Source organism: Camelus dromedarius, chromosome 33 (genome assembly GCF_036321535.1).
Source record: "Camelus dromedarius isolate mCamDro1 chromosome 33, mCamDro1.pat, whole genome shotgun sequence".
Classification (NCBI taxonomy): Eukaryota; Metazoa; Chordata; class Mammalia; order Artiodactyla; family Camelidae; genus Camelus; species Camelus dromedarius.
Genome location: NC_087468.1, coordinates 6,273,747 through 6,300,960, shown reverse-complemented (window position 1 = coordinate 6,300,960; position 27,214 = coordinate 6,273,747). Strand labels below are relative to the sequence as shown.

General features: G+C 53.9%; 2 protein-coding genes across 5 annotated transcripts in view; one reads left to right on the top strand and one right to left on the bottom strand.

Annotated features, from left to right (window-relative positions):
• The first annotated feature begins 14,096 nt into the window (after positions 1-14,096).
• GPR45 (G protein-coupled receptor 45) lies at positions 14,097-15,471 on the top strand. Its single transcript, XM_064481781.1, has one exon. The coding sequence runs from the start codon at positions 14,328-14,330 to the stop codon at positions 15,444-15,446; it is 1,119 nt and encodes a 372-aa protein (XP_064337851.1). The 5' UTR covers positions 14,097-14,327; the 3' UTR covers positions 15,447-15,471.
• A 4,382-nt stretch (positions 15,472-19,853) lies between these two features.
• The window catches only part of TGFBRAP1 (transforming growth factor beta receptor associated protein 1), a 34,130-nt gene continuing 26,769 nt past the window's right edge, over positions 19,854-27,214 (bottom strand). For 3 of the 4 annotated variants that reach the window (XM_031441023.2, XM_031441024.2, XM_064481779.1), the window contains 3 exons: positions 26,849-27,008; positions 24,539-24,972; positions 19,854-22,384 (listed from right to left, as the gene is read on the bottom strand). In XM_031441023.2, coding sequence (XP_031296883.1) covers positions 22,208-22,384; positions 24,539-24,972; positions 26,849-27,008 — 771 coding nt within the window. In that variant the 3' untranslated portion in view covers positions 19,854-22,207. Of the gene's footprint in view, positions 22,385-24,152; positions 24,345-24,538; positions 24,973-26,848; positions 27,009-27,214 lie in introns of all 4 variants that reach the window. The other variant, XR_004133105.2, reaches the window with a different exon arrangement.

Sequence of the window (27,214 nt, the reverse complement as noted above, 5' to 3'; positions counted from 1 at the left end):
AAGAGACAGAAAGGAGATTTGCTGGATGATGTCCTGTCACGGGGAGGGGTGGCCTCGGGACTGCGGATGGGTCAGCCATGGGGAACAGACACAGTGAGCACTGTGGGCTTGGGGCCTGCCCGGGGAGGCCCTCGTCCATCACTTCTGCTAACATTAAGTAAGAAGCAAGACACGCAGCTCAGGGATGGCGAGGAAATGACCAGACTTGGTTCTAGGAGAGACGGCAGCTGAGTGGACGGGGAAGAGGTGGTCGGGCGCCTGGAGTCTGGGTCAGGAATTGCAGTGAGAGCCCCGCATCCCAGACTCCCGGGCTGGTCCCAGGGCTTCCCTTCCCAGCCACGGCCCCTCGACGAGTCCCGACCCGCCAGGAGCCTCAGTGAGGTTGGCACACCCCCAGCACACGCTCTAGACTTAGTTTCCCGACTTGAACGCTGCGTTCCCCTCCCTGCTCTTAGTGATTCAATACTGGCCGCTCAGATGATGGGGCCGAGGGAAGCGACGTCTGGTTTGTTGTTTCTGGAAACTGGGCCCCTCAGGACCCACAAACTTCTCCCAAACGTTTTGCATTGACTTAGAAACATACCACGCCCCCACCTCCATCCACAGAACCGTCCCTCAGCCCTCGTACCAAACTACCAGTCTTGCAGCCGGCCCCTTCCCAGCACCCGGCTCACCTGCCGGCCGTGCCCGAGGCCTGAGCCCCCCTGCAGGTGGGAGAATGTCACCCCAGCCCAGCTTCCCCCACCACCCCGCAAGGCGATGGGGAGGTGACAGGAATGGGCCTGGAGGGAGACCTCACCCCCGCTGTGTCGCTCACTCGCTGGGCCACTTAGGGCACGATGCTCAGCCCTCTAAGCCTGCGACCCCGCTTTAGTTACTTCCTTTGCAAAACATGTTAACTCACTGTCCCCATCTCAGCCGGACTTGCTGTGCAGATTACATGAAAGAATAGCTGTCAGGAACTTAGCCCGGCGCCTGGCGCAGCGATCCATAAATGATAGTAGGCTTCTGGGGTTTTTTTCTTTTTTTTTTTTTTGGTTTAAATTTTTTTGTTTTAATTTTAATGGTGGTAAAAAACATAGAACACAGAATTTACCAAGTCGCATTTTAAAGTGCATGGTCCAACTGTGTCAAATACACTCACACTTTGTGAAGCGCGTCTCCAGAACCATCTTCACCCGGCAGAACCGTGGGTCCATGCCCACCAAACCGCTCCCCACCCCCCACCTCCACAGCCGTGGCCCCCCCGGGCTGCTTCCTGTTCCCTTGAGTTTGATTATTTGAGTTACTTGATGTAAATGGGTAGTATTTGTCTTGTTGTGACTGGTTTACGTCACTGAGCATAATGTCCTCGAGGTTCATCCATGTTGTAGCCTGTCAGTCAGGATTTCCTTTTTTTTTTTTTTAAGGCTTGATTACATTCCGTTGTCTGTTTATACCGTATTTTCTTTATTCATTCACTTGTCGATAGACATTTGGGTGGCGTCTATCTTTTGACAATTGTAAATAATATTGCAATAAACATGGGTGTGCAAATATCTCTTCAAGATCTCGCTTTCAATTTCTTGTGGGTACACACCTAGGAGGAGGCTTGCTGGATCGTACGGTAATTGTATTTTTAATTTTTTGAGGAGCCTCCGTGCTCCTGTCCGTGGAGACCATTCCACATCCCGCCGACAGCGCAGTTCCGGTTTCTCCACATCCTCACCAAAGCTGGGCCTTTTCTATTTCGTTTTCTTTGGTTTATTGTTGATAACAGCCATTCTAATGGGTATGAGGTGATGCCTCACTGTGGTTCTGAACTGCATTTCCCTGATGGTGAGCGGTGTGGACCGCCCTTTCGTGTGCTCCTTGGCCGTTTATATGTCTTCTTTGGAGAAGTGTCTCTTCAAGACCTTTGCCCGTTTTCAGTCTGGTTTTTGTTGGTGGTGCTGCCGAGCTGTAAAAGTCCTTGTGTATTTGGATACTAACTGCTTACCAGATGTTTGATTTGCAAGTATTTTCCCCCATCGCGTAGGCTGCCTTGTCACTCCGTCGACTGTTTCCTTCGCTGCACGAATGTCCGTTGCCTGTGCTTCGGGTGTCATAGCCAGCAAGTCACTGCCTGGCTCACGGTCGGGAACCCTTCCTTCTCTGCTTCCTTTTAGGAGTTGAATGGTTTATGGTCTTATGTTTAGGTCTTTGGGTTCTAGTTATTCTTGTTGTTTTTATATTATTATTATTATTACTATTATTATTATTCCTACTAATGCTAACAGACACACACTACTGTATATAAAATAGGTAAACAACAAGGACCTACTATACAGCACAGGGAGCTATAATGGAAAAGAATCTGAAAAATACATATATATACACACGTATGTATGTACGTATGTGTATAATTGAATCACTGCTGTACGCCTGAAACTAACCTTGTAAATCAACTACACTTCAATAAAAACTAAAATTGAAAAAAAAAAACAAAAACCTTCACAGACATCTAGAACAATGTTCGACCAACATCGGGGGGGTGTGGCCTCACCAGGTTGACACAAAATCCACCCTCACACCTGCATCGGTGAATCGGAAGGAAGACCCGCCCCCCCCCGCCCCAGGATGGTCTGACCCACCTTCACCCCAAAGTGGGAAGGAAGGCCAGGTGGGGCCCTCATTTTCCTCACTTTCACAAATGTCTTTGAGAAACTCCCTGAGAATCTGCCCTCCAGCTTTCTTCAAGGAAAACAAACCACCTTTCTTTCAAAGCCCAACGGCTGTCTCATGCATGTTCCCTATTAAACTCCTGAGGACACACAGCCTCCCTCGCGTGGTCTGTATTAGCTTTCTCCAGCCTCCACTGGTCACCGTGACTCTGAACAGAGCGGGGGTGTTGGATTTCCCTGGGTCCAGGGGCCTCGTTTCCTTCCTGGGAGACGGGGACCCCCCAGGCCTGGGGTGCTCCCAGCACATTCACTCAGACAAGCGGGACTCGGAGGCAGAGAGGGAGCAGCCAGGCAGGAGTCACTCCCTCCTTTAAGTGGTTCCTCAAACTGACATGGTCACCAAGGAAGGCACTGTATTGCCGGGGGCGGGGGGACGTCTGCTGGACACAGAGGCTCACAGGTACAGAAGGGAAAAAGACAATGAAGCCAGGGCAGGAAGTGCATCTCGTGGCTTCATGACGTTAACAAGTCCTGTTAGCCCCCTGGGCCTGGGTGTCTAGCGTCCCTGGTAACCCCCTGTCAGCCCCGGGTTTGTGAGGCTCCCCTGTCCTGGCTGCCCACCCCCACTGGGGTCCCCAGGTGAAGGCTCCTGGGGTGGGAGGACCCCCTATTTTAGTGACCCCACCTCCCGCCCTCATGGCCACTCAGGGTGTCCCCTCAGTAGCCTCCTCACTGCAGCTCCTGCATCCGGAACCCGCGGAGTTGACCTCGAAGTTCTGTTTGTCTTCATCCTTCCAACAAGCTCAGGCGAAGACGTTACCGCCTCTCTTTGTAGGTAAATAAACGTGATTCTGGAAGACTCGGAGCCCTGACTGTGGCGACTCAGGCAGGCAAGGTCGGGGCAAGGGTGGGACCCAGCAGGTGCAGGAGGACATCTCTCCTGCCCACCTCATCCTCTCCCTCCGCCCTGGTCTCAGGGGTTGACCCCGGGTTCCTCCCCTGTCTGCCCAACATCATTTTATTTCAGACAGGATTAATCCGGAGTGAATGTGAATGAATGAAGCGATGAGGTGTGAATGGCTGGCACGTATCATGTGTTCCTTCTCCCCCAGGTGGACGCAGTGGGGACTTGGCAAAGTCCCCGTGTCCAGCTTGGGCATAGCAATGACACCTAGTCATTGCCCCCAAATATCAAAGTTCTGAGTAAACTACGGGCTTCATATCTATTCCATATGAAATTTTATATGGAATATAAATATAAATGTAATTTTCATATAACAATTTTATGTGAAACATAAGATTTCCGTGCTGGAAGTCACACGCTGAAGTCCAGCGTGTGAGCTGGGGAAGGGTTTGCTTGATTTATTTTGGGCACAAAAGAATCTTCCTCCATCCTCTTCCTCATCCCACGGGATGCTCTGGTCCTGAACTTGCCCATCCTCAGGGGAGCAGCAGGCCCGCTGCGGAAGTCAGGGAATATCACCTCTGAATTCCAGGCAGCGATGTTTCCTTGTTTGTCTCCGTATGACCGCAGGGTCTTGTGCAGCAGAGGGGCTCAAGCAGCCCTTGATTCAGCAGCCTTGAGCTGATGAACGAGCTCGTGCACTCACTCAGCATGCGGCCCCTGAGCGCCCGCTCTAGGTCGGACACTCCGCTACATGCCAGGGATTCAGAGGGAAAATGACAGATGTAATCCCCTCCCCAGTGGAGCCAGCAGCAGGACAGCAGACACAAACCACTGCACCATACTACCCTGTGATGTGTGCCACAAGGGCTCAGACAGGGCGATTTGGGGACATAAGGCAGGTGGCCTATCCCTGCCTAGGGGTCAAGGAAGGCTTCCATGAGGAAGGGACAGTTCAGCTGAGATCTGAAGAGTGAGGATGAGGCATGCAAGGCTGGGCGGGGCAAGCATGTGCAAAGGGCCGGAGGTAGCAGGCAGATGGGTGCTGGAGATGCTGCAGGTGACTAGAGAAACTTGCAAGGGGGGAGGAGGAGGGGCCTGGGGGTCAGCCAGGGCCGGCTCACGAATGGTCTTGTCCATCAGCATTTTTCAACCGTGTCTTCACAACAGTGCGCAGTAAGGAATGCATCTTACAACTCAGGACACACACAGGGGTGTGATGCAACAGTCACCAGAGAGAAGTGGGTTGATTTTGGAGATTCTTAAGACAGGATAGACTGGAGGCATGGAGCGAGGGGAGGGAGAGGTCAAGGATGACCCCAGCATGCTGCTTCAGAAACTAGGGGGGCAGTGAGACCGGTTGTTGAGATGGGGCAATGGGGGAGGGTCTCACTGGGGTGGAGATGCTGAGTTTCGATTCGGGCATGTTGGGTGGAAACTAACCAAGAGCTGATGTCCGTGGACTTCGGAATTCAAGAAAGGGAGCTGGGTTTGGCTTGTGGAATTGGGTCTGAGCAGCATCTTGGGGGTGTTTGAAATCTTGGAAAAGAAGTGACCTCTTAGGGAGAATGTGTGAGAACAGCGAAGTCAGAGCCCGGGACACCCACCGCCCCTGCTCTTGTACCATCTTTGTCTCCAACAAAGAACCAAGGCATCGTTTTGTGCACACTCCAGACCTTTGGATAATGCTACTCAGCGAGGTTAACACAGAACAGGCTTGTGTCTTTGAGTGCATTGTTAAACACGATCTCAAGAAACCTGAACCGAGTCTCCATTATGGCCAACGAAGCTCTCCTGGCTGATCTGGGGGGAAACCCACATGGAAATCGCTGACCTGTGGGCTGGTCGCCCCTGTGGCTTGACTGGGTGCTTCACATGTTTTCCATCGTGGCTGTGTTTGAACTAAATGTGTTCCTCATGCCGGAGAAGACATGTTTGATGTTATTAAAATCCTGCGCAATCAAAGTATGTTGGGAATTATTAGAACTCGGAGCAGCTGGTATTGAAATAGTTTGGCCTTAGGTTTAAATTAGTAAGTCGCCTTTCTTGATAAGGAATTGTATTAAATTCTAGCCCCTTGATTCAGCAAAGGATTTTCTTGCTGCCAAAGAAATGGCCGGAAATAGCAGATTCTGCCTGTCCCCTCCCCTTCCTTCCATCTCATTGTCCATTTTCCATCCCTGCCCAGCGCATCAGAGAATCCTTTTTTTTTTTTTTAAAGTCTAGTTGATTTACAGCGTTGTGTTAGTTTCAGATGTACAGCAAGTGATTCAATTATACATACATATATATATTCTTTTTCCTATCTTTTTCATTATGGTTTATTATAGGATATTAAACATAGTTCCCTGTGCTATACAGTAGGACCTTACTGTTTATCTATTTTATATATAGTAGTTAGTATCTGCAAATCTCAAACTCCCAATTTATCCCTTCCCACCCTCGTTTCCCCTGGTAACCACAAGTTTGTTTTCTGTGTCTGTGAGTCTGTTTCTGGTTTGTAAGTAAGTTCATTCGTGTCCACATTCATTTTTAACATGTGCATTTTTTAGTGAGGGTCAAATTCCGTAAGCTCTTCCCTCACCTTCGTTTTCCCCTGGTGTCTCATGAACGTCTTTGCGAGCCAGCGGACGTCCATCTGCAGGGTTGATTTGCTGCCTGACATGGCCCTGCTGTCGGGCGTCACAGGGAAGCAGACGGACGCAGAGGGAGCTGTGCCCGGTGCCCGTGGCAGGGGCTGTGCTGGTCCCGCCAAGTCAGAGAGGAACCTGCACGTTTTCAGAAGAGGAAACCCGGGGCCAGGGGCTCACGAACAGCAGAGTCAACATTTAACCCAAGAGCTGCCCCTGCAGGCCTGCATCTCTTCCACTCCTAAGAAGAGTCCCAAAGTCCAGCTTGCAGGAAGTTCAGAAGGCCGGCCCAGGGCGCGCCAGCATCCCTGCGCGTGCTCTGTGCGAGTTGAGCAGCCCTGGCAACGGGATCAAGAAAGTTCCCCAGGGCACGAGATGCCACCCATTTAAACTCTAGCATATTCAGAAGCCAAAGCTTGGGACAGTACCCCGGAGCACCCCTGTCCCCACTGTTGGCTCCGACCATCCCCAAGCCCAGCACAATTGCGTGACTGGAACTGACCTTGCCCTCGGCCCTGGCGGGGCCCCTTCCTAACCACGCCTCATGATTTGCAAGGTGCTGCTCTCCACCATCCTGTGGGGTTGGTGCCACAAAGGAAATGGAGGCTGGAAAGTTGCAAATGTTCACATTTCAAGGCTGAGAAGCAGGGCCAGGACTGGGGTTTGGATCTTTGGAGTTCCCTGACCATCTCCTTCCGGCTCCCAGGCCTCCTGAATTTCACAGGTCCATCGTGACTTTATGTTGGTCAGGTGGTAGTTTGGTGGAGGACAGGGTCAATGAGTTAAGCTTGCCCTGTTCCCTGCCCAACTAACACTGATGAATTCGGAGTCACTTACATCAAGGCCAGGGCTGGAGGGCCAAAATGATTCAAGTGACATTTCATCTTTATTACAAGGGGAGCCTCTTCAGTACCACTTCCCTCCTCACTCAGGGCCCAAGTAGGAAGGTGAGGAGGTGGGGGCTGCTGCATGAACAGCCCTCCATCCAACTGTCAAGTTCTTAGGTGGTGTTAGGGACTCTTTTTTGGAAAATAAATTTAAAACACTATTAAAAATTCAATCAGCTGACTGCAAACAGACACAAGGAGTCCTCTTTGGGGTGATGGAAACATCCTAAAAGTGGTGACCGAGGTACAACATTATAAATTGACTAAAAATCAGTGAATTGTAGACTTACACTGGGCAGGCTTTGTGATATATAAATTTTGTTTCAATAAAGCCGTGGGTTTTTTTTAATTGAAGTATAGTCGACTTACAATGTTGTGTTAGTCTCTGGAAGACAGCACAGTAAATGAACACATCCAGATGGCCAACAGGCACATGAAAAGGTGCTCAGCATCACTAATTATCAGAGAAATGCAAATCAAAACTGCGATAAGGTATCACCTCTCAGCAGTCAGGATGGCCATCAGTAGAGCTGTTAAAAACATTAAAATATCATCAAACATCATTTGAATTAAATACATCACCTGTGTCTGACTTCCTTATTACAAATGAAAAAGCATATTCTTACCAGATTTAGGGTTTTCTTTTTTTTTTCAAATTAGGGGCGTAAAATGTTAGAAAAATTGCAAAGGTGACCAAAGGAGTTTAAAAATAGTATCTGAGGAAGACAAGTTAGAGCAGAGGGAAGGGCACCTTCAGATGTGATTTTGGAGAAGGAAAAAGGTTTCGCAAAGCAGCAGGGATGCAATGAGGGGCATCAGGGTTTCTCAGATTTAAAGGGGCCACAGCTGCACTGGGAGCCCCAGGGGCCGTCTGCTTGCGACATCACATATTCTACCTGGAGAAACAGGACATTGGCAGGTCTCAGCTTTTTAGCATCTTGAAAAAGTGCTCAGTGTCTCGGATTTCTTTAAAACATCAAACTATACCTATTTTTAAATAAGTACCATATGCTTTGTGCCTCTAGCAAAATCTTCATATTTGGTTCAGGGACTTAAAAAACCCCACCTTAGTTGCAGTACCTCTAAACTCGTTCAGAAAGGAGGGGAAATGTTGGCTTTTAACAGTGAAATGCATAAACACAATTTCCAAGGATTCACTTGGAAACCCAGCGTCCCTAAGTGAGCCACATGCGTCAGCCTCCTTTAAAGAAAGAGAGTTAACAGGAAGATGCAAAAATCAGGCCTTTGGTGAAGCTGGGTGCGTTCTCGGACTTTTCAGAAGGGCTTCTAACACCCACCGTTCCCCCTCAAAGCTGGAGCGAGGTGGGCAGTCAGGGGCTCTGAGTCAGCATCGGACTCCGTGGAAGGGAATTTGTCCACACGACGAAACCCACCTGCACCCGGAGTGGGCACTGCTGACCAGGCCCCCAGGACAGAGAAAGGAGGTCAGAGCCTGAGAGAGGTGAGAAGGGTGGGGGTGCCGTCCCTCCCCTTCCGCCCGCATCACCCCAGCTGTAAGTGGGAATACTGATGTGCCGGCCAGCGGCCGTGAGAAGGGAAAAAGAGCGCATTTGGGGAACATTTTGTATATTTTAAAGTCTCATCGAAAGCCTACATATTACTACTGTTTCTTTGGTCAGAGCAAAACTTCCGTCTGGGAGGGAGGGTGTGGCTGGGTTCAATCCCCAGTCCCTCCTCTAAAAATAAATAAATACATAAATCTAATTACCTCCTTCCCCCCTGACCCCACCCCCGGCCAAAACAGTCTTCTGCATCGGATCCTGTACTTATGCAGAATCCTGAAAGTTGGCACCGGAGACCAGTTTCCCGACAGGGGTGCCTGGCCCCAGAGCAGTGAATGGGCTCAGGGTACTTTAACCCTCTCCGGCCCTGAGCCTGGTCACTCCACTGGGCCCTGGGGATGTTCTTCATATGTGATCTGGGGGCAGCGCCGTGGCTCGAACAGACACTGGACAGCGGCTGGACCCTCGAGCTACCCTGCGTCTCCGGATCTCGCACAGAATCCTACCTTCTCTGCAGCCGACAGGTTTTAACTTGGAGTGGGCAAGGAGTTGTCACCCACCTCCCTCCAGAAGCATCTGTGAGTGTAAGCCGTGCCCAAGGACAGCTGGGGGCCGGGGGCCTGACCACGGCTGCCCGCGGCCCCACTGCGCTCCGACCCTCGCTGGTCCTACCGAGTCTCTGAGCCACCTTCCTCGTTTCTCCTCCGTTCTTGCTGAAAGTCACCGTAGCTCTTGCTCTGAAATACTAACTCTAACTTGTTGCAAACGTAAAAGCCAGGCGTGCACTCCCACTTACTTCTTATGGAAGTGGCACCGCCCAGGGTTTGTTTATTTTTACTTATTTAGTGGAAGTCCTGGGGATGGAACCAGGATCTCGTGCATCCTGAGCACACGCTCTACCACTGAGCTCCACCCTCCCCAACCCGGGGTCAAACCAGACCCCCTGGGTCCTAGTGCAGGTGTCTCTTTCTAGGACTTTCTGGGTAAAGAGCTGCTGTCTGTAGAACTAGTCAGCAGTGGGGTTCAGTGGGATAAATGGTGATGTCAGTGGCTCTCACAGACGAGAACTTAAAATCCCCTGGAGCCCTTGTTAAAACACAGCCTGCTGGGCCTACCCCAGGGTTCTGACTTGGTCTGGGTGGCCAGGATAATCTGCATTTTTAACAAGTTCTATGCGATGCCCATGCAGGCTCAGAGAACCACTGAGCTACGACAGGGCTGAGGCCTGCCGTAATGAGCACACAGGACATGGCAGGCATGGCTAAGAATAGTCAATCAAGATGTGCTTTGTTAAAAGCCTTCCCGATTCTGTTCTATTTGAAAAATGTCCCCCACGACTCTTGCCTGAGAAGAGAAATTAAAAAAAAACAAACAACCTGGTCTTTCTCAGCTCACTTTTCTTAGAAGTTGAGACATGTGGCCCACACCTGCTCCTAGGCACAGCTTCTGATGGATCAACCCTGGCAGCCCTTGCATATTTTTCATTGCCAATAGAGTTACTGAAATTGAAACATCCCATCTGTTTGAGAGTTTTATCAAAGACAGGTGACACGGCTGGGGGTAATGACAGAGTCAAGCTGCTTCCACGGCAAACTTCTCCATCTGCCCGAACTGAGTTCATGCCTCAGATTTGGCATTTGTGAACCATGTGTTCTTCTGGCGTAAGAACTGGAAGTCCAATATCACAAACACCAATTGGTACCCAAAGCAATATCCACAGCTTTGGAGAATGAGTCCTTCAAGTTTCACACCTTTTGGCTGGAGAAGAACCAGCAGAAACAGCAAATTCTGCTGGAGAATATGCATCTATTTTTCTCCATTTTTTAAAACTGAAGTATAGTTGATTTACAATGTTGTGTTAGTCTCTGGCACAGAGCATAGTGATTCATTTATACATACATGTATACATATTATTTTTCATTACAGTTTACTACAGGGTGTTGAGTGCAGTTCCCTGTGCAGTACAGTAGGTCCTTGTTTATTTTATTATATACAGTAGTTTGTATCTGCTAATCCCAGATTCCTAATTTATCCCTCCCTTCCCTCTTCCTCTCCTGGTAACTATAAGTTTGTTTTTTATGTCTGTGAGTCTGTTTCTGTTTGTAAATAAGTTCACTTGTGTCTTTTTTAGATTCTACATAAAAGTGATATCACATGGTATTTTTCTTTCTCTTTCTGGCTTACTTCACTTAGAATGACAATCTCCAGGTCCATCCATGTTGCTGCAAATGGCATTTTTTATGGCTGAGTAGTATTCCACTGTATAAATATACCACAACTTCTTTATACAGTCATCTGTCGATGGATGTTTAGGTTGTTTCCATGTCTTGCTGCTGTGAACACTGGGGTGCATGTGTCTTTTTGAATTAAAGTTTGAAGTTCCCTCTGGATGTATGCCCAGGAGTGGGATTGCTGCATCATAGGGTAAGTCTGTTTTCACTCTTTTGAGGAACCTCTATACTGTTTCCCATAATGGCTGCACCAAACTACATTCCCACCAGGAGTGTAGGAAGGTTCTCTCCTCCACCCCCTCTCCAGCACTTATTATTTGTGGACTTTTTGATGATGGTCATTCAGACTAGTGTCAGGTGATACCTCATTGTAGTTTTGATGTGCATTTCTCCAATAATTAGCAACACTGAGCATCTTTTCTTGTGCCTGTTGGCCATCTGGATGTCTTCTTTACAGAAATGTCTATGTAGTTCTTCAGCTCATTTTTTGATTGGGTTCTTTGTTTTTTTGCTATTGAGTTTATGCATGTATCTCTCAGTCTGTGAATTAGAATGTAGGTGTGCCTGGATGTAGTGAACACCTGACTTCTCTTTTTTTAATGTTTCTGTAAAACAGTTCCCAAAGATGGGCTTGCTCCCCAGCGCAGTGCTTTGAGGGTTTGTTCTCAGCAGTGGGTGGTGACCCCACCCCAGGGACACTCTCCATGAACCCAGGACACGGGCACAAGGAAGGCCAGTGCCCACTTTGCTTAGAGGACACAGAGGTGCAGGGGAGCGCCCATCCCATTGGTGCAGGTGGCTGGAGAGCTGCTGGGAGATAGCAAGTGGGGTCTGAGGATGGGGGAGCCACTGCTGTGGCCATCGTGTGGGAAGGGTCAGTTATTTTCCCCAGCACCCACCATGATGCAGGCTCTCTGGGCTGGACCCACCTTGGACACGTGGTAAGGCAGTTGGCCGTCTCCACCAGACCTGCCCTCCGGACTCTCTGTTGTAGGGGCAACGAGGAAGGACACGTGAGCCCCCGTTGAAAAGCCATAGCGGTGCCCACTGCCCCCGATGACCAGGAGGTCTTCCTTCTAAGCCTGTAAACTGCCCGCCGCCCTCCCTGCTCCTCCAGGTCTCAGGTCTCCCCGCTGCCCGGCAGAGCTGTCCTCCCAGGCACCCTCTGCTCGGACCAGGGGCTCTGCCCGCACACTGCTTTCCTTCCTGCCCCCACCAACGCCCAGGTTCTGTCGGTCTCCGTGTCAACTTACAGGCCGGCTGGTTTTCTCATGTCTGACCTTGAAAATGAGATAGGACGAAAAACAGTTCAGACTTTGTCCCTTCCCATCAACTCAGAGCTACATGTCACCAGCTCAGGAGGAGATCTGTAACCTACATCTGCAAGTTTGCAACACGGATGGTGACATCCTCTCAGGGACTCATCTCTGGCTTCAGGACCATCCTTCTTAGGCTGCTCAGATCCTTGAGGGGCTCAGCGAGGACTGGAACCTCTCCCCTTGGGTGGCCCCCTGAAAGATGGGCCCTCTTTTGGAGCCTCGGCACCAGAAACCTGGTCTCAGGGCTTGTCCACTGTGCACTCCTTTCGTGAAGGTCAGAGGCCCACCTGGATGTCGAGAGGGGACGGCTTCCTGCACAGAGTGGAGTGGGAGGGCCAAGGGGTGGCTGAAGGAGCTTTAGAAAATGCCGTGGTAAATTCATGTACGGATGGCGGTGTTTCCTCCCTGCTCGTGGTTAGAATCCCCTTGTATACTTTTTGTAGAAGCAGCTTATCGAGGACAGGGTCACCAGGCTTCTGCTCACACCAGGGCACAGCCGGTGCGCAGGCTGGTTGTCCTCCCTTAGCTCATTAACTAAACCTCAGTTCAGGATGCTGGTTCATTTTCTAACACCTGCACGACCTCCCAGTTCCCAGGTGGGATTGCTGGGTTGGGAACTACAGTCAATACCTTGAAATGGTTCTGCTCCCAACTTGCTTCTTCCTCGGTTTACTTCTCCCACCCTGGGTGTCAGTCCTCTAAGTGAAAACCACTGCAGAGGCAGCGAGTGGTGCTTCAGACTAAAGAAAGGCCCTAGTACCCTTCCTGACCGCCTGTCACTTCCTGCTTTGGTCTGCAATGTGCCCGAGCTCTCGGCAAGGAAAGTGCTGTTGATCTGGGTATTAACAGCAAGACTGTGACCAAAACGCTCGATTAAAATAACTGAGACAAGTTGTCACCCAGAAGCCCAAACAATTTTAATCTGATTTAACCTCAAGACACATATTAAAAAAGAAAAAATTCCTCGCACCATCTGTTCCTTCAGTTAAGCGTGAAATCAGTCCCTGTAATTCTTGTGCGGAAGGTGCCCTCTTACAGCGTGGAGAGGCGCGGGAGGACTGAGCACCAGCCAGGGCTGAAAGGCATCTGGACCACAAGGGAATGACTTTCACTAGGTGGCCCTTTAGTCTCTGCTCCAGGAGGAACTCAGTCCCCTTCACACACGCCTGTACCGGTTCCTGCCCTTTCATCCAGGAGACGGAAATCCAGGAACTTGAAACAACACGGGATGCGAAGTGAGTTTATCAACAACTCATAGACTAATGATTTGTTAATGGCCTTCTTCGTACCAGGCCGTGCACAAGTCTCTACAACTCCAGGGGCAGATACGTGATTCTCTCCATTTCACAGATGGGAAATCGAGGCACAGAAGGACTGGATCAGGCTGACACAAGCATTTGTGGTCTGCAGAAAGCTATTTCTCGCTGTGAAATAACACGCCGGATCTCTGATAATACAAGTCCGACTCCAGGAGCTTGGATAACTGCTCACCACAGCAGAGCCCGTCCTGGGCGTGTGTGGCCAAGTCAGGGTCACCTGGAACACTGAGGGCTGAGGTAATGTCACCGAGACACTGCCACCCGCAGAGCCTTTCAACTAGGTGATCTGAGGCCTTCCGAATTTTTACATCATCCCCATCCTTTCAACTTGAGATCTCTACGATACTGACTATAAAGAACTCAGAACAGCACAGAGGAAGACGTAGGCATTGATAAGGAAGCAGGAGGAAGGCTTCTAAAGAGGAGCCCAGCAGCCGGTGTGTCCCTGAGGTGTCTCCACTTTCTGGTCCCCCACAAGGCGGTCTGACTGGGTTTCCCAGGGTTGCGTGACAAGGCTCACTGTATCTGTGAATTTCAAGCTATGTCCCAAATGGTAAATAAGCCAGTCATCTCCACTCTGATGTTTAAAATACCTGTAAAAGGCAAAAGGTGCTCTATTTAACAGGTGCTTGCAAGGTCTAACTGCTTCTCTTTCACGCCCTTCTTAGCTCCAGGCCACAGACAGCATCCACGTAGGCAGCCGTGGACCCGGCTAGGGCTCCCGAGGAAAGACGTTTCTCCCAGTCATCCCAGTGCCCTCGAGATCCGAGACAGCCCGGAGGAAGATGCAGCCGGCCGACGGAACGCGGCAGCCACCCAAGCGCTGAGGCCCCGCCTGTCCCACCTGTCCCGCCGCCCAGACTCCCTCCGCCATGGCCTGTAACGGCACGTCCTTGGAGACCCACGGGTACTCGCTGCTGAACGCGAGCCTCGGGGTGGACCCCGGGGCGCCCACGCCGCCCGCCCCGCTCAGGATGTCCCTGGCCGTCATCATGGCTCTGATGGTCGTGGTGGGCTTCCTGGGCAACGCGGTGGTCTGCGTCATCGTGTACCAGCGGCCGGCCATGCGCTCCGCCATCAACCTGCTGCTGGCCACGCTGGCCTTCTCCGACATCATGCTGTCCGTGTGCTGCATGCCCTTTACCGCCGTCACCCTCATCACCGTCCGCTGGCGCTTCGGGGATCACTTCTGCCGGCTCTCGGCCGCTCTCTACTGGTTCTTCGTCCTGGAGGGCGTGGCCGTCCTGCTGATCATCAGCGTGGACCGCTTCCTCATCATCGTCCAGCGCCAGGACCGGCTGAACCCGCGCCGGGCCAAGGTGATCATCGCCGCGTCCTGGGCGCTGTCATTCTGCGTGGCGGCGCCGTCGCTGGCCGGCCGGGCGCTGGTGGAGGTGCCGGCGCGCGCCCCGCAGTGCGTGCTGGGCTACACCGAGCTGCCGGCCGGCCGCGCCTACGTGCTGACGCTGCTGGCCGCCGCCTTCTTCGCGCCCTTCGGCGTCATGCTGGGCTCCTACCTGTGCATCCTGCACACGGTGCGCAAGAGCGCCGTGCGCGTGCACAACCAGTCCGACAGCCTGGACCTGCGGCGCCTGCCCCGCGCCGCCCTGCGGCGCCTGCAGCGCCAGCAGCAGGTCAGCCTGGACCTGAGCTTCAAAACCAAGGCCTTCACCACCATCCTCACCCTCTTCGTGGGCTTCTCGCTGTGCTGGCTGCCGCACTCGGTCTACAGCCTGCTGTCCGTGTTCAGCCGCGGCTTCTACTGCGGCCCCTCGTTCTACGCCACCAGCTCCTGCGTCCTGTGGCTCAGCTACCTCAAGTCCGTCTTCAACCCCATCGTCTACTGCTGGAGGATCAAAAAGTTCCGCGAGGCCTGCCTGGAGCTGCTGCCACAGACCTTCCAGATCCTCCCCAAAGTGCCTGAGCGGATCCGGAGGAAAATCCAGCCGAGCACGGTGTACGTGTGCGCCGAAAACCAGTCTGCGGTGTAGGGCGCGGGCGGGAGGGGCGGGGAGGTGCCCGCACGCCCCCTGCTGCGCTTCCGGGACCTCCGGAGGCGGCGGCGGCACTTTATCCAGGCTTCTTAAGCACAAAGGGACTCGTTTGTTACCAGGTGAGCTGCGGCTCCCAAGTTTGCAAGGCAGGTTGTCCTTGTTTCTCGCTGCAGAAGGGCAGTGTCTGATGGAAACTGGATGGCACTCGAGACAAAAGGGGAAATAGGGTGGTGATGGAGGATTTGAGCAGAAGGTTAGGGAGGAGAGGGAGCAGGGAGAGAGGGGGGCTGAGGTGGGGCAGGAGAAAGGCTCTGTCTCTTCCCACCACTGGCCATATTCCGAGGAGAGAAACCCGTAGGTTCATCTCGTGGGTGGCTGTTCCCTGCACTGGGTTCCAGCATTTGGAGGCATTGTTTGAGGCGTGCATTGTGGGCACAGGCAGAGTTCTTGCTGTTGGTCAGATGTGCATTTCTGATGATGCCAATGTGGCACTGGGAAGCAGAGGGGCCCCTGTGCTATTCAGCTCCCTGTGTGACACATGGGAGGCCTTGATGGCTGGAAGCCCAGAGAATGTTCTGGGTCAGCTCAGCTGAAACAGAAGCCCCGGCCCGTGCCAGCCCGTGCTCATCGGGACCCTCCTCCCAGGCTGCACCCACCTGGACCCTCCCCTGAAGCCTAGCACCTCACTGGCTGCTATGACACCCCCGCCCCTTCTCTCCTTCCCACCACTGGTCCCCCGCCCCCCTTGTCCTCTTTCCACCTGTCCCCGTGGGCGGGAACCACACTCCTCCTTCTGTGATACATCTTTTCAGGACTTGCTTTCAGTCTCAGAAGTGGTCGGGGGCTCTGTTTACACGTTTCCCACAACGCCCTGAGACCGGGGTCTTAGCGAGCTGCACCGTCCCTCCCTCCAGCATGGGACCTGCCTTGCAGCGGGGGCCGAACAGACCCCCCACCGCCGGGCAGCCCGCACTGACCTCTGTGTTCCTACCTCACTCAGGTCCAAGTGAGTCTGAGCACTGCTCTCTGGGCTGCCTCCTGGGACCTCGGTCCCCCAGCCCAGGCAGGACTGGGACCCTGGGAGGGAAGCAGCCTCGAGGACACCCAGCCTGTGTCCAGGGCCACCATACCCCCCAGAAGCTTCCAGGGCTGGGCATGACTCTCCTGAGTTCGGGGCACGTGGCTGAGTCCACGGAGCTCTCTTTACAGTTTCCGATGTGAAGAGTGAGAAATTTAAGGAGATATAGAAAATCTGATTCTAAGACTAAACTCTATCAGGAACCAGTCAGGGACCTCGCTCGTGCCACCCCACTTCTCTGGGCCTCAGTTTCCCCATTTGCCAAGCGAGGACGCAGGTCTGGATGGTGTCCGATGTCCCTGCCGTCTCTCAGACACTCCGATGCTAAAATGCGAATGCCTCGCAGTCACCAGATCTCCCGTTTCCATTTGCTTATCCGCAAGATGAGCATTTAGTAAGTGCCTGTGTGGTGCAGGGCGCTGGGGGACAAGGGGGAAGGATGAGGCATGGCTGTGCCCAAGGGCAGGTGTCTGACTGTCTCCGAGTAATCAGAACTCAGAGCCCAGAAGCCCCCGGTGTTCCTCCTCTCATTTCCAAGGTTGTATTAAGAGGCCAGCTCTCCATTCTCCTCCGGTGCCAGAGGCAGGAAAGAAACATAATATCATTTACGTTCATCTAAGCCCAAAGGAGGGCTTCTCCAGAAAATAACTGGCACCATTTCTCACCACCTTCACCCTCCTTTTATGCCCAGACCCAGACACCCCAGACCCTTATATGCCCGGGGCAGCATATACTTCCATAAGCCGGGGCAGACTGAGGAGGAATGGCCTGTGATTGATGGAGGTGGGTCCCGCTCGTCCTGTGTCCCCGGGGCCCCCAGCAAGGCCAGGGTTTGCCTTCACTTCCCCCGAGGCAGAGCTGCACCGCCTCGGTGGTGTCCAAGAGCACAGCCAGGCCACCAAGGGGGCGGGCCTCTGGGCGCCTCCCCTCCCGTGGGCATTTAAGACAATGTTCTTTGGGAGCCTTGAGTGGAAGAGAAATCACAAAGCTGAACGAATGAAGGTACCAAAATTTACATCAATCAGTGTTCTATGATGTCTGTTGGACAGTAATATATATGTTTCAAAGTAATAATTTTGTATATATTTTAAATAAAGTATTATTGCTCTTTTGGTGGGTAAGAGTGTGTTCTTGCCAAAACTGGCACCAAGGCCATGACTAATAAGGCAAGAACCTGGGGGCCAACACCTCCCAAGACACCACCACTTCGGGAAGCGTAGAACCTGAGTCACTCGCCGAGCTGCAATGAGTGAAGGATGTTACAGGTGAAACAGAGAGGGAGACTGAGGGGTGGGGGTCAGGAGAGGGCGCCCACATTTTAAAAGCCTCCCGACCCTGCTAAGTGACTCCAGCTCCACCTCTGACTTTCACTTTGCCACCTTCCTGATTGTCTCCAGCCTCGTGGAGAACTTCTCGGTCCCAAGACACGGTGCAAATACCAAGTTCCCGCCCCACTCAGGCCTACAGGCAACCACCGCTTCTCTGTGTTTGGTTTCCATCTTCTCTTTTGCCCTGGGGTTCACCCAAACCTGGAGGCCGGCGCCCGGGCTCCACGGGAAGAGACTCGCCTCCGAAAAATGAGACCCAGTAAGTCTCAGAAGTGCCATCCTAATGCTGACCACCATGGAAAACCTACGAGCTTGTCATGTTGAATCTTGGTCCCTGCTGGTGGGGTGAAATAAAAGCGAAAGTTTTCTAGGACATTAGCAGACAAATTTATTTTCATCCCTACCTGGCTACTTGGAGCCCTGGTGTCCTTTCTCTGCTGGTTCACACCATGGGCGGCCCAGCCTGCGGGGCCCGAGGTCGCTGAGTGCCCAGGGCTCAGGTGTCCGATCTCCTGGAAATGCCCATGCGGGGCAGAAGGATGTGTGCATCCGGGCAGCGCCGTCCCAGCCCCAGCCGCCTGCTCTGTGGGATTCCAGCAAGTGATTCTGCATCTGACTCCCTGCCCCCTAAATGATGGAAACCCCCAGCCCGAGTCCCCGCGAGGACCACATGAAAGGGGGCACAGGAGGACCTGGTGAGTGCCTGGGCCGCGGGAGGGCTGGACACACACAGCAACGACCTTCAGTCGTGCTGTCAGCCTGCCTGACGACCCAGCTGTTTCCTTCGATGGCAAGGATGGAAACATGTGTCAGAAGCTCACTGTCCACAAGTGAGGTCTTAAGAGCTCAGGGTCGGCTGATAAGAATGCAGCATCGTCTGAAGCCAGGAGCTTGGCTTCAATGGCCTGGAATGACCACCCTCACCCCACTGTGCACACCAGTTGCTCTGGGCAAATGGTCAACGTGGGGGCGACAATACAGAGCCGGGTTAGTGGAGTCGGGCGCCAGGCTTCCTTCACCTCCCCCGTCGACACATCCTACATCAGTCTCCCGTCTGTCTCTCTCCGCCCCTTGGCCTGTCATCTTCTCACAGCCTCTCCTTCCCATCGGGTCTGTCGGCTGAAGCCCCCCTTTAATCTCTAATGTGCTGACGAGCCGTCCAGGCCAACGATGCAGGACCGAGAAGGAGAGTGAAGTTGCTGCTCTGGACTGTCTGTCTGAACACAGCCACCCTGGCTGGTTTCCAGCTTCCTCTTTTGTTCATGGTCGGCGCAACATGGGCGGGGAAATCTGCAGATGGGGACCAGAGAGCTGACTTGGTGAGACTCAGACTCCCCGAGAATCACCCCAACAATCTGCACCCCGGTCTCACCAGCCTGAGACTGGGGTCACCCACACATATTTGGGACTGGCCTGCCCGATGGCTTGCACAGTGGGTGAGAAGTGTCCGGGGCTCTCAGCTGTGTGCACCCCTCCCTCGGCTAGTCCAGTCCCAGGAATGAAAGAAAGAACACAAAAAAGGCTGGGAGATTCACTCGGCAGGGTTTCTCAAAAGACCTGCTGTGAACGAGGTCCTAAGGGGTGAACTAAAATTGAGAAGGGGAGATGTAAACAAAGTCACGTTCCTTGAGTATATGTGGGGCTAGACACCCGAGGGGGGCAGTCTTCCTTCCGAACATTTGGCTAAATGGTGACGTATGCGAGAAGTGACCAGAAATCTCCTTCATTAAAGGAGATTCCCCACAGGGCAGAATTCATCTGAAGGTAGCCTGAGTCACCTTAGGGCGATGCAGCAGAGGGTCAGAAGCACATAGTTTCAAATTTAGTGCAGTCACAGCAAAGGATTCGAGGGGCGGCCGGTCCAAGCCCCTGCAGGAGCTGGGAGGCACCACCAGGTCTGAACGACTCAGTTCTAGAACACCTTGGGTGAAGTGCCCTGCGAGCAGAAACCATCACCTCACCTGGATAATTTTTATGTAAAAACACAATTACAAGAAAAAGAATGCAAAGAATTTTAATCAAATCAACAAGTTTACATTTGTACATCTTGTGTATCTGGGAGCTGATCAGGGGCAGAGGGTAAAGACGAGGACAGAGGTTTCCGAGGGAGGGAAGCTGTGTGGCGGCGGCAATTCGAGGGTGCGGCCCCGGCCCCCAGAGCCCCAGGAAGCACGTTCCCGGGCCCCAGGCACAGGTGCTCGGGCTCTGAGCGTAGGCCCGAGGATCCGCAGCCCCAGGACGCGCCCACATGGGCACCGGAGAAACCAACAGCTCAGAGAGTTTGAGATTTGACCCTGGAATAGTCACATCAGCTGAGTCTGGTTCCTGCTGTTTTAACGCAGACGGTTACACGGAACCTCCTGAGAGAGGAAGGGCTGAGCGGCAGTTCTAATCGCTCTATTCAACGGCTCGGTCACAAAACAGCCTTTTAAAAATACGATTTGAGAAAAGGGCCTTGAGGGAGTTAGAGAAAGGTTAGAGAAGGGTCTGGTTTTTAACACAGGAGGCAGTCCTGCACAAAGGCACGGAACTCCGCCACGTTATTCAGTGGAGATAGAAAACTGGTCAACTTCAGTCCCCGTTCTTCTAAAGGATAACAAACACTGCAAAATACTGAACAATGTTTAGAGAAAAGAGAGGCTGGCGCCTCTAAGCTAGGAAGGAGCGGTCAGAAGGCTTTTCCAGGACTGCACCCACCTCGGGCAGAGAAACAGTGCTTTTAAAAGTGCGGTTTTGTGTGTTGCCGGTTCTCTGAGGAATGCACCCAGACTCCCAAGTGGTAACGAGAAGGGACTCGGTAACACGACCGCCCATCCGTCCACAGGCGTCCGCAGGGGGCACCCACGCGGCTCGGACTCAGCTGCTGACAGCACACGGCCGAGCGGGGGGAACCTCTTCACCGTTTATTCTTTAGAAATGGAGACACAGCAGGAAAGGGTGCGGGTGCCTTTGCTTCTGGCCCCCTTGGAATCACAAGAGGAAGGAGCACGCTGACCGTTACTCGTACAGAAAACGTTTCTGCAGAACGGAGGGTGAGCTCCGGGCTGAGCGACAGGGCGCACCCCCGGTCCTCCCGCCACACACACAAACTGGTGCAAGTCTTACGGGGGGGGGGGGTACAGTGTCTTTCTTCTTAGATCCTGACAGAATCAGGAATCCCCACGAGGAGGTTCAGAAGAGGGCAGTGAAGTAACAGCAGCGCCAGCTGCTCCGCGCTGCTGGGCAGAAACGCAGAAGGGATGCGGGTCTCGGGTGCCGGGCGGCGTCCGTCCTGTGTGCGCGGGAAACCATGGCGCATGCGCGGCAAGTGCCGGGCGGTGAGGCCGCCGGCTGGGCCGCCCCGCGGGGCGCGGGCCTGCCCTGGGGAGGGGTGCCGTCTCCCTCGCGTGGGGGGCAGCCGCCACCCACCGTCCACCCTGCCCAGGGTGCAGGTGGCCCCCCCGCTGCCCCTGAGAACACGTCCTCTTGTGGCCGGAATGTTTGTTTCCCTTTTCATTTCCCGAGTGTTCAGCAGGGGATGTGTTTGAACAGGAGGAAGCATCCCAAATGGAACATGACAGGTGAATCTCCAACCAAGAGAGAAATCACTGAGAGGATGTAACTTCAAATAAAACGGAAAACATGTGTGTTGCAGTTTCACCCCCACAGACCATGCGCCACGGGTCCCTGTCCCCGCCATGGATGTCCAGACACGCCGGAAGCATATCCCCACGCGACCTCAGCTTCTCGAGGTCTTCACTCAAGAGGTGGCCAGAAGTGAATGAATTTACCCGAAAGGGAGTGCTTGGGTCCCCAAGGCAGAATCTTTTAGGAGTCGAGAGCCAGGCGGGAGGTGGGAAGGAACAATACTTCCTAAGGTCGGTGTCCCCAAGGACAAAGGCAGAGCCCGCCAGATGACGGGGTGGCCGGAGGCCCAGGGGCCGGTGGCCGAGTGGTGAGGTCAGAGAACGCCCCCGCGGGAGGAGGCAGAGGACTCAGGAGGTCCCGCACCCTGGCCACTTACCCACTAGGACAGGGTCCCCGGTGCCCCCCAAGCAAACGTTTCCAGTGCAAATGTGCGCCTACAGACTAGGGCGCCGGGTGGGGGTCCGCTTCGTCTGGGTGGCACAGGGAGGCCTGTTTCCTTCCAGAGTAGACTTCTGTTCCGGGTTGTGATGTACCTGAATCAGGCCTGTCTCTCTTTTGGGGACTGTCCACTTACATCTGATGGAGGGGGTCAGCCGCCAAGAGTCATTCCCCATGGACTGAGGTCCCCTGGCGCCAGGTGCCGTCCCTTTCCCACAGCGACGTGGGCACCATGGCCCCCGCGCTCTGCAGCCGGCAGGCTGGGTCAGAGCCCTCGGCTGGTCTTTTCAAGTCCGAGTCCCAGGGCTGGGGGAGCTGGGGTTCGTGTGTCTGCCGGCCGCACAGTGGGTGTGGACCAGACCCCCGTTCGGGTACCTGACAAACGTGGGCTCACAGAAGGGGTTCTGGCACATCTGGCAAAGCTTTTTGTCTGAGAGCCGAACGAAGCTTCCCTTCAGTTTCATCTGTGAAAAGAAAGAAAGATGGGACACCTGTCACGTGAGTGACACTGGTTTTCAGAGCTGTTACCACTTCTGATGGGGCTGTTTTGATATCGACCTCTCGAAACAGGCCCTGAGACGTGAAAATAAACAGAAACATCCTCAGGAAATGGAAAAGTGAAAAAAAAACAGCTACAAAACTGCCTGCTTCTCTCACAAAAGTCATGGTCGATTGATATCGACCTCTCAAAACAGGCCCTGAAACGTGAAAATAAACAGAAACATCCTCAGGAAATGGAAAAGTGAAAAAAACAGCTACAAAACTGCCTGCTTCTCTCACAAAAGTCATGGCGGCCTGGCCACGGCACTTCTCACCGAGACCCTCTCAGACGTTCACGGAGCCCTGATGCCGTCAGGCACGACCTGTTACAAAGTCACGCCGGTCGGAGCTGACCAGACGTCTCAGGTCATCTCATTCCCTGCTCCCCTCGTTTGCAAACCAGAAAAGTAAGGCACCAAGAAGAGACTTCGTCAAAGTCATGGGGTCGATTGGTGCCCATTCCTGACGCCCCAGGAAACAGAATCTTTCTTTAAAGGTAAATGATGAAACTAACAAACTCCATTCCTCCTTGTCTGATAAACGGGACTGAAATTCTGCAAGTTAAAAGCCTCTCTGCACAATTGACCTGGTCAACGCAGCAGCTCAGCCTATCAGCAGGGCAGGGTCAAAGTGTGGTCAATTCACCTAATTAGTTTCTTCAGTCATTCAACAAACATTTATTCGATGCCCTTAAGACGCCAGGCTTGGCTCAGGAACACTGAGACAACAGGAAATTCCTGCCCTCCAAGATCCCAAAGCCTGACGGTGAAGGGTGACAACCACGGCTGTGTGCGCACGGCACGTGGGTGGGTGAGTGAGGTGCCGGCCTGCTCAGAGGGACGGGAAGGTTTCACAGGGCAAAGAGACTCAGGCTGGGTTTTGAACAGGCATCCCCCAGGCACAGAGGAGGCGGTAGGAATGTCTCTGGCAGAGGGAGAGGTGGGTACAAGGCCGTACGTGTGAAACGGCATGTCCCTGGGAGGTTCCGCACATCCTGGGAGCAGTGAGGGGGGCAGGGGCAGCCCGAGGAGGGAGGCTGGCTCTTCCAGGGCTCTGGACTCCTCCACGGGGAAGTCAAGGAAGGCGGCTGAGCGGGAGGAACACATCGGATTCCTGCTCTGGAAGGACAGTCTGCTGGCCTTGGGGAGCTCGGGCCTCACCAGAGAGAAGCCTCCGGATGAGCCTGGGGCTGTCACAGACTGAGTGCCTGTATCTCCCCCAAATTCCTATGTGGAAGCCCTAACCCTCTGCCCCACGTGGTGGTACCCAGAGGTGGGGCTGGGGGAGGTCATGAGGCAGGGCCCCGTGATGGCATCACGGCCCTCACAGAGGAGGCCGGCGCGCACTCCTGGCTGTGCCAGCACAGTGAGAAGAGGGCTGACTGCAGGCCAGGAGTAGGGAACTCAGCCAGCACCTTGACCTTTGGCTCCCAGCCCCCAGCCCCTGAGAACTGGACGTGCGTTGTCTGAGCCTGCCGACCTGTGGGATTTGTTACATGGACGGGGGCCAAGAATGTGGAGTTCTTTATTTGGGGGGGGGCAATTAGGTTTACTTTTATTTATCTCTTTTTATTATTAATTTTAATGGAGGTACTGGGGACTGAACCCAGGACCTCGTGCGTGCTAAGCACACGCTCTACTCCTGAGCTATCCCCTCCCCTCCATGGTTTCTGAATTGGCCCGCGATTCACACCTGGGTGCTTCCACGTTCTGTGTGACCTCCTGGTGCCAATGCTTCCTCTTCTGGGAGAGGAGACAACGGCACTGGATTCTGCAGGAAACTGCTGTGCTGACGCGGTGGCGTCATGATGCACAGGAACGCCTGGCACCCGGCACGTCCTCGTGAGGGTCAGCCATTCTCATACGCGCTCTAGACCGTCAGGGTCTGAAAGGGGAGGGAGGCAGCTCCAACGTCACACCTGCCGCCCAGCTCCCGCCCCTGCTCTGGACCTGCTTCTGTATGTGCAGAACCACGTACCTGATGTGCTGAACTTAACAGAAAAAAACAGACAGAGCATCTTTTCCCGGGAAAAGTCAACCTCAAACAAAATGTCTCTCCTGGGAGGGCCGGGCTCTCACCTTGTCATATTTGTAGATCAAGTTTTCAGACCTGGCCAGCCCCACGGCCACCTGCGCGCTCCTCCGGGCGTGCACGCTGTCCCTCACCGCCCCCATCAGGAATGGGCGGAGCAGCTGCACCGACCAGGTGCCGGGCAGCAGCTGCAGAACCTGGGAGGCATCGAATTCGGTGGCGTGGCGGTTCAGCAGGTCCACGGCGGCCACGGCCAGCTCGTGCGCGGAGGGGCCGGGCCGCAGGCAGAGGCCCAGCAGCAGGTGGAAGAGCCGCCGGCGGTAGGGCGGGTCCCTGTCCTCGGAGCGCCACAGGCAGTAGTCCTCGGCCGCCGCGAAGTCCCCCAGCTCGTGCACGAGGATGCGCAGCGCCTCCTCGTGCTGCTCCAGCCTCCCGTGCAGGATGGCCCGCTCCATGGGGAGCCCGGCACCCCGGATCCTGTCTGCCGGGGGAGTCGCCAGTTAGAAATAGCAGGCCCCCGCCACCCGGTGTCAGTCCTGCCAGGGGCCCTTAGCTTAAGTGTGAGCAGAGCAAGACTGGCTACCCAGACACCCCCAAGCTCTGCCTCCTGGGTACCCAGACTCCCCCCAAACTCAGGCACCCGAACACCCCAAAACTGCCTCCAGACGATTAAGAGGCTTCCTTGTATTTTCATGCTTCGCCTCTAGGTGTGAGTAACACTCACAGGCATGGCCAGAACTCAGAGTGCACGACACGGAGTTTGGAGAATAAGTAAAACCAATGACCACGACCTCAGAGGCTGCGGTGGGTCACTGAGCATCACAGCTCCAGGCCCCCATCTGGCCCACCCTTACTGCTGTCTTCCCAGGAATTCCGGTAGCTTCTGACGAAAGCAGAAAGCCCTCTACTCATTAAACTCAGACAGCAGCACCTTACCCCCCAGGTGTGCTGAACCCCTCTAGTCCAGATTACAACTTCAATTTCATGGCTGACCCTGGGTCCGTCAGGTGGCCTGGGGGTGTCTGTCTGGGCACACTGCCAAGCCTGCCCCTTACAGCCCGTGAGCTGTGGGGCGGGGGCAGGATGCAACTCCCCAGGCGTCAATGCACCTTCCTGTGAAAATGGTGACAAATCACAGGACTTTGGTCACAGGCTTGTTGCAAAAGGAAGTGTCAGGATGTCAGCTGAGCCCTGTGACCTGTGCCTGGCGATCAGACCACCCTCAGCATTCAGGGTCGCTGTCCGCAGATTCGCCAAAACTCATTTGTAACCTGGAAGTCATACTCCAGGTGCTTCTGTGGTCCCTGTGGACACGTGCTCGGTGGCGAGAAATGTGAGCTGCCCGCCATGTGTTCCTGGCGGGGCTCATCCTGTAAACAAGTGTACTTTTCGTGGGACCCCTGGTGCCCCGTTTCTGCATTTGTGCTTTTCGGCAGTGATTTCACCACTTGGGATGGCCCCAAGTGTGGGGCCGCCATGCCGTCCCGTGTTCCTAAGCACAGGAAGGGCTGTGATGTGCCTTTTAGAGAAAGTACACGTGTCACACAAGTGTCATTCAGGCCTGAGTCCTGTGCTGCTGGCCGTGAGCCTGGGGTCAGCAAGTCAACAATGTACATTAAATGAGGCGTCTTTAAACAGAAACACATCCACAAGGTTACGTTTTGATCAGTTGACAGAAACATGGTGACCAGAGGTTCTCAGGAACCCGACCCTGCATTTCTCTGGGTGTGATGGGTCTGGGTCCCTGGATGCAGTTTGTGGAGACTTTACAGGATGTAACTACTGTGACCAGTGAGAATGGACTGCAGCTAATGGTCAGAAAGCAATGTTCAATGCTCCTAAGGAGAAATACGTTATTAACCTAGCAAGGACCCCCAGGAAAGTCTGTGGGGTCCGAGGGAGCAAGAGACACACGGACCCCAGTGGGTGCCGCTCAGCAGGCCTCACATGACATAGAAACTGTGGTCTCTGTCCTAGGGGGAAATGAAAAACAGAACCCGCTCCGGGTCTCTGCCTGCTTTCCTCTGAGTCTGGAGCGGCCAAGCGAGGGCGGAGCTGTGATCAGAGCTGGAGGAACTGACCCGAGTGCTTCGAAGTCGAATAGGGAAGTTCAGACAAAGGTCTGCCCAGCAGATACTCAGATGTCCCAGGGCGGCCTCTGTGTTATCAGCTGAAGGGCCCGTGACCTTTTCCAGAGGGTGAAGGACGGATGAGGAGCCCTGTCCGCCCGCCAGGAGGCTGACTTCATGCTGCAGAGGCTCAGGGACCACCCTCCCCACCCCCCAAATCAAGCCCTCCGCCCCGCTTCCCGCCCCCGGTGACATTTATCCAGACAGAGCTGCGGAGACACCGCTCACCTAGCAGAATGTGGACGCGGTACAGGTCGGATTTCTGGAGCAGGTGTCGCAGCTTCGCCTGCGTCTCGGTCACCTCTGTGCCCTGGCCGGTGGCGCCGGGCTTCTGCTGCAGCACCTCATCCAGGTAGAGGACAGCTAAGTGCGTGTGGTACTCCTCCTTCTGCAGGACACGGGGACCAAGCGGACACTCAGCATTTGCAACGGGGGAGCCTGGAGATCTCCCCAGCCAGACCACATGTGTGAGGTTTTGGGGGGGGACCCCAGGATGACGACAGAACGCATGGGCTACAGCGATGGCTCCAGAAACCACCTCACAGAGAAGCTTAATTTACAATCCACGGGAAAACAGAAAGGGTCACTTGTCAT